We start from the raw sequence: 7,434 nt of genomic DNA, 5'->3' as shown, positions 1-7,434 counted from the left end.
TTCCCTTCAAGGCTCAGGGGTCCAAGATTATCTTCTGTGTCTGTGTTAATTGGTTTCCCTTTTCTTTGTTGAAGAGGGTCTGTGCAATCCTTCTGCCTAATCCGCCATCTTGCTGGAACTCCTCGAGTCTTCTTATTTTTGTTTTCTGTATAATGTCTAGAGTTTTTACTTGTACTTAGCAGGAAGAATAGAGAAAAGTATGCCTACCCCATCTTCTTGGAAGCAGAAGTCCTCTTAGAACATTTTGGTATTACTTACTTTTTCCTAATACAGTACTAATACAGATTCATTGTAAAAAAAAATTGAATATGTAACAAAAGAATAAGAAAATTAAAGTTACCTATAAAGCCACCTTAGGGAACTCTGGTGGCACAGTGATGAAAGTATTTGGCTGCTAACTAGCCGCTCTGCAGGAGAAAGATGAGACAGACTACTTCTGTAAAGATTTACAGCTTTGGAAACCCCATGGGGCAGTTCTACCCTGTCCTATATAGTCACTATGAATTAGAATTGACTTGATGGCAGCAGGTTTGGTTTTTGGGTTACAGAGCCACCATCCAGAGTTAAATACTTCTGGCTTCTTTTTCCTAGGTAATATAAGTGTATATATTATCTATATCTATCTATCTATCTATCTATCTATCTATATATATATATGCTTTTTTCATTTTTTAAAACAATTTTGAAAACTTAACTACATATGGGGGTTTCTATTAAGTTTTTTCCTTCAATATTAACTGTATCATAAGCATTTTCTGATAATTGCAAATATCCAGTCTGTTCAGTGGAGTTACTGATTCACTCATTCACTCCTTTGTGATTACACCATTATCTACCACCTAAGGAAGGGCATATGATGAACCAAACCAAACCCATTGCCATCAAGTTGATTCTGAGTCATAAAGACCCTGGAAGGTTGGGCATCAGAAGGAAGGTTGAGCAATCTGCTTCCATAGTGATACCTCCTTGAAAACTCAAAGAGGGGTTGCTATTAGTCGGATCCAATTGATGGCAGTGAGTTTGGTTTTTATTTTTTATTTTTTGTAAGGACAGGGTAGAACTGCCCTGTAGGGATTTCCAAGGCTGTAAACCTTTACAGAAGCTGACTGCCACATCTTTCTCCCATGGAGCATATTTTGGGTTCAAACTGCCTTTTAGTTAGCAGCCAAGCACTTTAGCCACTGCACCACCAGGGCTTTTGGACAGAGGACCATCCAAAACCCAAACCCAATGCTTTCAAGTCTATTCTGACCCATAGTGACTGCCATTGAGTTTCCAAGGCTGTAAATTTTTACGGGAGTAGATTGTCTCATCTTCCTTCCATAGAGTAGCTAGTAGGTTGGAACTACCTGCCTTTTGGTTAGCAACCCAATGCCTTAACCACAGCACCACCTGAACTCCTCTGGGCATAGGATTAGTGCTGGGATGGGAAAGATAGTTGGCAGCTGTTAGGGCCTTAAGGAGTTCATCATGCTTGGTTGGGGAGTCTCACACTAGAATAGTGATCAGAAGGGGGGAGTGCATAGGGGACTATTTTAAAAGTAGAAGGGCATATGCTACTAAACTATGTGTACAGTGATACCTGATCTGGTCAGGGAAGGGCCTTATGAGGAAATTTTGCTTCACTTGAATTAATGAGGCAGAAGATGGGAGAGCACTTGTAACAGTTGGGCCAATACCTGTGAATGTTCTGAGGCAGAAGGGTCCTTAATTCAAGAATTCTCACCAGCTTTGATATATCTGCTAATGAACTTTTATTATTAACTTTTAGGAAACCGGAGCACCTATCCTAACTGATGATGTTAGCCTGCAGGTGTTCATGGATCATTTGAAGAAGCTGGCTGTCTCCAGTTCCTGTTAAGCTGAGGAGATGCCCAGGAAATGGAAGCAAACAGTGTCACTTTGGATCCACAATTGTTTTTAAAGGCTTCATAACATTCCTTTCACTTTTCTGCCGGATTTTAATGAATAAATCAAAGGAAATTTTGTGTGTAACTCTTCAGATGATAATTAGATTATAATTTATTTCTATTCTTTATCTGTGCCCCTTTTCTTGCCCCATAAAATTATAAAAGGTTTAGTACTTGTAGATGTTTATGTGCTTTTTATATCCTAACTCTAGAGTCTGTAAAATTAGAAGTAATGTATTTTGTCAACTTGTTTAGATGAAAATCATAATGGTGATAAAGGAAATAAACTTGGATGGGGAAAGCATTGGATAAAGTAATGGTAATAATACAACTTTCATTTCCTGAATCTCTGTGTGCATATGTTTTTAAGTAACTCTTCAAAAAGAGACTTCCTAAATTTAATTCTGTCCAAATGTTGGCAGCCAAAGAAAAGTATGACAAACTATTGAGGCAGAGTGGTCTGGAGTGGAACTGGCTCTAGAGATACTCCATCTAGACAAAATGACACAGTTAAACATCGAGTGGTCATAAACGGCAAAGAGGCCACATCTCCTGACCCCCCACAAGAGAAAGACAGAATCATTATCAGTAACCCAAGGCCTGTTACTGCAAGGCCAGACATGCTGCTTCCCTCCAGCCCTTTCACCAACCTTTCCTTCTGTAGCACCCACCACCTCTCTCCTGGGTTCAATAATTCACTGCAGTGACCACACAGAACTCACAGATTATGGGGTTTATTCGGGAAGCACCAGGCTACAATTCAGGTTCAGGAAAAACGCTCAGTTTCTCTCCCAGCCCACAGTCTCTCTCCCAGTAGTGAGTGTCCCTCGGTGTCTCACTCAGCAATGCATGTCTCTTGCGTCTCTTTCCCAGCAGCATGTGTCTCTTTCAGGAGCGTGTGTCTCTTTTAGCAGCACGTCGTCCTCAACCAGCCGTCAGAGAGAGACTACTTCTGCCTTTAGGAGGCCTCCTTTGAGCCTGGCAGAGTGGCCACACTAACCAATCATAACATCAGAATTCCAAGCACCTGAGAGAGAGTAGGAACCTCCCAGAACATTGCTTTGTCTTGCGCCCAACAGAAATACCCCAGGTGGATAACTTTGCTCACAGCAAATTCCACCACAGAGTTTACAAAGACTTATGGCTAGAAAAGCCACACTAAGTAATTTACTACACCACAAGTGGGTAACAGAGTGACTCATAGTGATAACCCATTTATGTTGGGTGTCAAATAAAATCACTTGGACAGGTGGTTGTTGTTAGGTGCTGTTGAGTCATCTCCAACTCATAGTGACCCTGTGTACAGCAGAACGAAACAGTACCTGGTCCTCTGCCAACCCCATGATCCTTGCTATGCCTGAGCCCATCATTGCAGCCACTGTGTCAATCCATCTTGTTGAGGACCGTGCCCTTTTCCGTTGACCCTCCACTTTACCAAGCATGATCTACTTCTCCAGGAAATGGTCCCTTCTGACAACATGACCAAAGTAAGTGATATGAAGTCTGGCCATTCTTACTTCCAAGAAGCATTCTGGCTGTACTTTCAAGACAGATTTGTTAGTTCTTTTAGCAGTCCATGTTACTTTCAGTATTCTTTGCTAACACTACAACTCAAAAGCATCGACTCTTCTTCGGTCTTCCCTTATTCATTGTCCAGCTCTCACATGCATATGAAGCAATTGAAAATACCATGGTTAGGGTAGGTTCCTTCAAGGAGACATCTTTGCTCTTCAGCATTTGAAAGAGGTCTTTAGCAGCAGATTTGCCCAATGCAATATGCCATCTGATGTCTTGACTGCTGTTTTCATTGGTGTTGATTGTAGAACCAAGTAATATGAAGTGAAGTCTTTAACAGTTTCAATCTTTTCTCCATTTATTGTATGCTCGTTACTGGTCCAGTTGAGAGGATTTTAGTTTTCTCTGTATTGAGGTGTAATCCATACTGCAGACTGTAGTCTTTAGTCTTTATCAGTAAGTGCTCCAAGTCATCCTTACTTTCAGCAAGCAAAATTGTGTCATCTGCATATCTCGGCTTGTTAATGAGCCTTCCTCCAATCCCAGTGCCACGTTCTTCATAGTCCAGCTTCTCAGATTATTTGTTCATCATACAGATTGAATAAGTATGATGAAAGGATACAACCCTGACACACTCCCTTCCTGGTTTTAAACCATGCAGTGTTCCCTTGTGTTCGACTGACAGCCTCTTGGTCTATGTACAGGTTCCTCATGAGTACAGTGAGGTATTCTAGAATTCCCATTCTTCACAATGTTACCCATAATTTGTTCTGATCCACACAAGTGAATGCTTTTGCATGGTCAATAAAACAAACATCTTTCTGGTATACTTTGCTTACAGCCTAGATCTATCTGACATCAGCAATGCTTTCCCTTACTCCTGTTCCTCTTCAGCTTGCATTTCTGGAAGTTTTCTGTCAATATATTGCTGCAGCTGTTTTTGAATTATCTTCAGTAAGATTTTACTTATATGTGATATTAATGGTATTGTTCAATAATTTCCACATTCTGTGAGATCACCTTTCTTTGGAATGAGTACAAATAATGGATCTCTTCCAGTTGGCCAGGTAGCTGTCTTTCAAATCCCCTGGTATAAGCTGAGTGATTGCCTCCAGTGTGGGATCCATTTGTTGAACCATCTCAATGGGTATTCCATCAATTCCTGGAGCTTTGTTTTTCGCCAATTCCTTCAGTGCAGCTTTGACTTCTTTCTTCAGTACCACGGGTTCTTGATCATATGCCACCTCCTGAAATAGATGAGCATTGACCAATTCTTTTTGGCACAGTGACTCTGTATTCCTTCTATCTTCTTTTGATGTTTCCTGCATCATTCAATATATTGTCCTTGGAATCTTTCAACATTACAACTGAGGCTTAATTTTTCTCTTTAGTTCTTTCAGCTTGAGAAACACTGAGCATGTTCTTCCCTTACGGTTTTCTAATTCAGGTCTTTGCATTACATTTCATTATAACACTTCATTTTGTTTTCTTGAGCTACCCTTTGAAATCTGTTCAGCTCTTTATACTTCATCATTTTTCCATTTACTTTAGCTACATTCCGTTCAAGAACAAGTTTCAGATTCTCTTCCATGTTGGTCTTCCTTTCCTGTCTTTTTAATGACCTTTTACTTTCTTCATGGTGTCATCCCACAGCTCGTCTGGTTTTCAATCACTGGTGTTCAGTGCATCAAATGTATTCTTCAGATGGTCTCTAAATTCAGGTGGCATATAATCAAGGCCATATTTTGGCTCCTGTGAACTTAATTTTCTTCAGCTTCAACTTAAATTTGCATATGAGCAGTTGATGGTCTGTTCCACAGTCAGCCCCTGGCCTTGTTCTGACTGATCATATTGAGCTTCATCAGCTCTTTCCACAGATATGGTTGATTTGATTCCTGTCTGTTCCATCTGGCATGATCCACTAGTCACTGTTTATGTTGTTGAAAAAAGGTATTTGCAATGAATAAGTTGTTGGTCTTGCAAAATTCTATCATGTAATCTCCAGTGTTATTTTTATCACTAAGAGCATATTTCCTTTTTTGTTGTTAGTTTTTATTGTGATTTGGGTAAAATTTTACAGAATAAATTCATTTTCTATACAGCATTTCATACACATTTTGTTTCATGACATTGAATGCAATTCCCCACAATGTAACAACTTTCTTCCCATTTCCTCCCTGTAGTTACCTCTTCCCTGTGCCCTTCCCATGCACGCCCACTACCCAAGCTGTCATCCTGTGCAAACACTACCCTTTTCTTCTCCCACAATTGATAAGCGCCAAAGAGTGTATCTACCTGATGTAAATGTTCGCCCCATACACCTTTTTATTGTTTCTCTGAAAGCCAGAGTGAGTTCGGGTCCAGACCTGAAGGGTAGCTAGGAGCCATAGACTCAGTGGTCTCACCAGGCTCTATCAGACCAGTAAACCTGTCTTGTTGAACTTAGCCATTATTACTGGGATGAGATGGTATCTAGTTGTTTTGATTTGCCTCTCTCTGATGGCTAATGGTTGTGAGCATCTCTTCAAATGTTTGTTGGCCCCCTGAATATCCTCTTTGGTGAAGTGTCTATTCATGTCATCTGCCCATTTTTTTAAATTGCATTGTTAATCTTTTTTGTTGTTGAGGTGTTGGACTTTTCTATAAATTTTAGAGATTAGTCCTTTGTCAAATATGTGGTTGCCAATCTGTAGGTTTTCTTTTTAGTCTTTAGGAGAAGTCTTTTGAAGCACATAAAAATTTAATTTTTAGAATGTCCCATTCACCCAGTTTATCTTCAGCTGTTTGTGCATTTTAGGTTACATTTGACCATCTATTTATGCCGTAAACCAAACCAAACCAAGCTCACAACCGTCAAGTTGGATCTGACTCATAGCAACCCCTCCTTGGGTTTCTGAGGTGGTACCACTATGGAAGTAAATTGCCCAACCTTTCTTCTGAGGACTAGGTCTCCTAAATTTGCTCTTGTTTTTTCCTTGAGGAACTTTATAGTGTTAGGTTTCACATTTCAGTCTTTGATCCATTTGGAGTTAGTTTTTGTGTATGGTGTGAGGTACAGATCTTGTTTCATTTTTCTGCAAATGGATATCCAGTCTTGCCAGCACTATTTATTAAAGAGACCACCTCTTGTCCATTTAATGGTTTTCAGCCCTTGGTCAAAAATCAGCTGACCATACGTTGACGGAACTATTTCTGAGTTCTCAATTCTTTTCCACTGATCTATATTTCTGTTGTACCAGTACCAGACTTTTTTTTTATTTAAATGCATTTTATTGAAATGTAATTTATGTACACTGAAATACACAAAACTAAAGTGACATGGGTCAATTTTTTTTTTTTTTTTTTTTGCAATGTTCCCTCCCCTCCCACCTCTGGCAAACAACAAAGGTTTCCCTCCGTATATAAACCTTCCCTTGACCCTCCACAACAATGAACTAATACTATATTTGTCCTTCTGTGATTGACTTATTTCAGTCAGCATAATATCCTCCAAGTTCATCCATATTATGTGGTGTTTTGCAGATTCTACATTATTCTTTAGTGCTGCATAGCATTCCAGTATGTGTATATACCGTAGTTTGGTCATCCACTCTTCTGCTGATGGGCACATAGGTTGTTTTCATCTTTTTGCTATTGTAAATAGTGCTGTGATGAACATGAGTGTGCATGTACCTGTTCCTGTCCTGGCTCTCACCTCTCTAGGATACATACCTGGTAATGGGATTGCTGGATCAAATGGTTATCTCCAACTCCAACTTTCTGAGGAATTGCCATATTGCTTTTCATAGTGGTTGTGTCACTTCACAGTCACACAAGCAGTGTATGAGAGTCCCAATCTCTCCACATCCCCACCAGCATTTGTTATTTTCTGTCTCTTGAACCTTGCCATCAGTGCTGGAGTGAGACAGTATATCTCATTGTTTTGATTTACATCTCTCTGATGGCCAATGATTGTGAGCATCTTTTCATGTATTAGGTGACCACCTGAATATCCTCCTTGGTGAAGTGT

At 39.9% G+C, this 7,434-nt stretch overlaps 1 protein-coding gene across 1 annotated transcript in view; it reads left to right on the top strand.

Moving 5' to 3' along the window:
* Positions 1 to 1,861, top strand: part of SEC23B (SEC23 homolog B, COPII coat complex component) — a 53,057-nt gene extending 51,196 nt beyond the window's left edge. Inside the window, exon 19 of the mRNA XM_007948204.2 lies at positions 1,772 to 1,861. Coding sequence (XP_007946395.1) covers positions 1,772 to 1,861 — 90 coding nt within the window. The remainder of the gene's footprint in view (positions 1 to 1,771) is intronic.
* Positions 1,862 to 7,434: the final 5,573 nt, after the last annotated feature.

Source organism: Orycteropus afer, unplaced genomic scaffold (assembly GCF_000298275.1).
Source record: "Orycteropus afer afer isolate SDZICR_OR568_19922 unplaced genomic scaffold, OryAfe1.0 scaffold00208, whole genome shotgun sequence".
NCBI classification, from domain to species: domain Eukaryota; kingdom Metazoa; phylum Chordata; class Mammalia; order Tubulidentata; family Orycteropodidae; genus Orycteropus; species Orycteropus afer.
The sequence above is the reverse complement of the archived record's forward strand: the minus strand, read 5'-3'. Positions and strand labels throughout refer to the sequence as shown.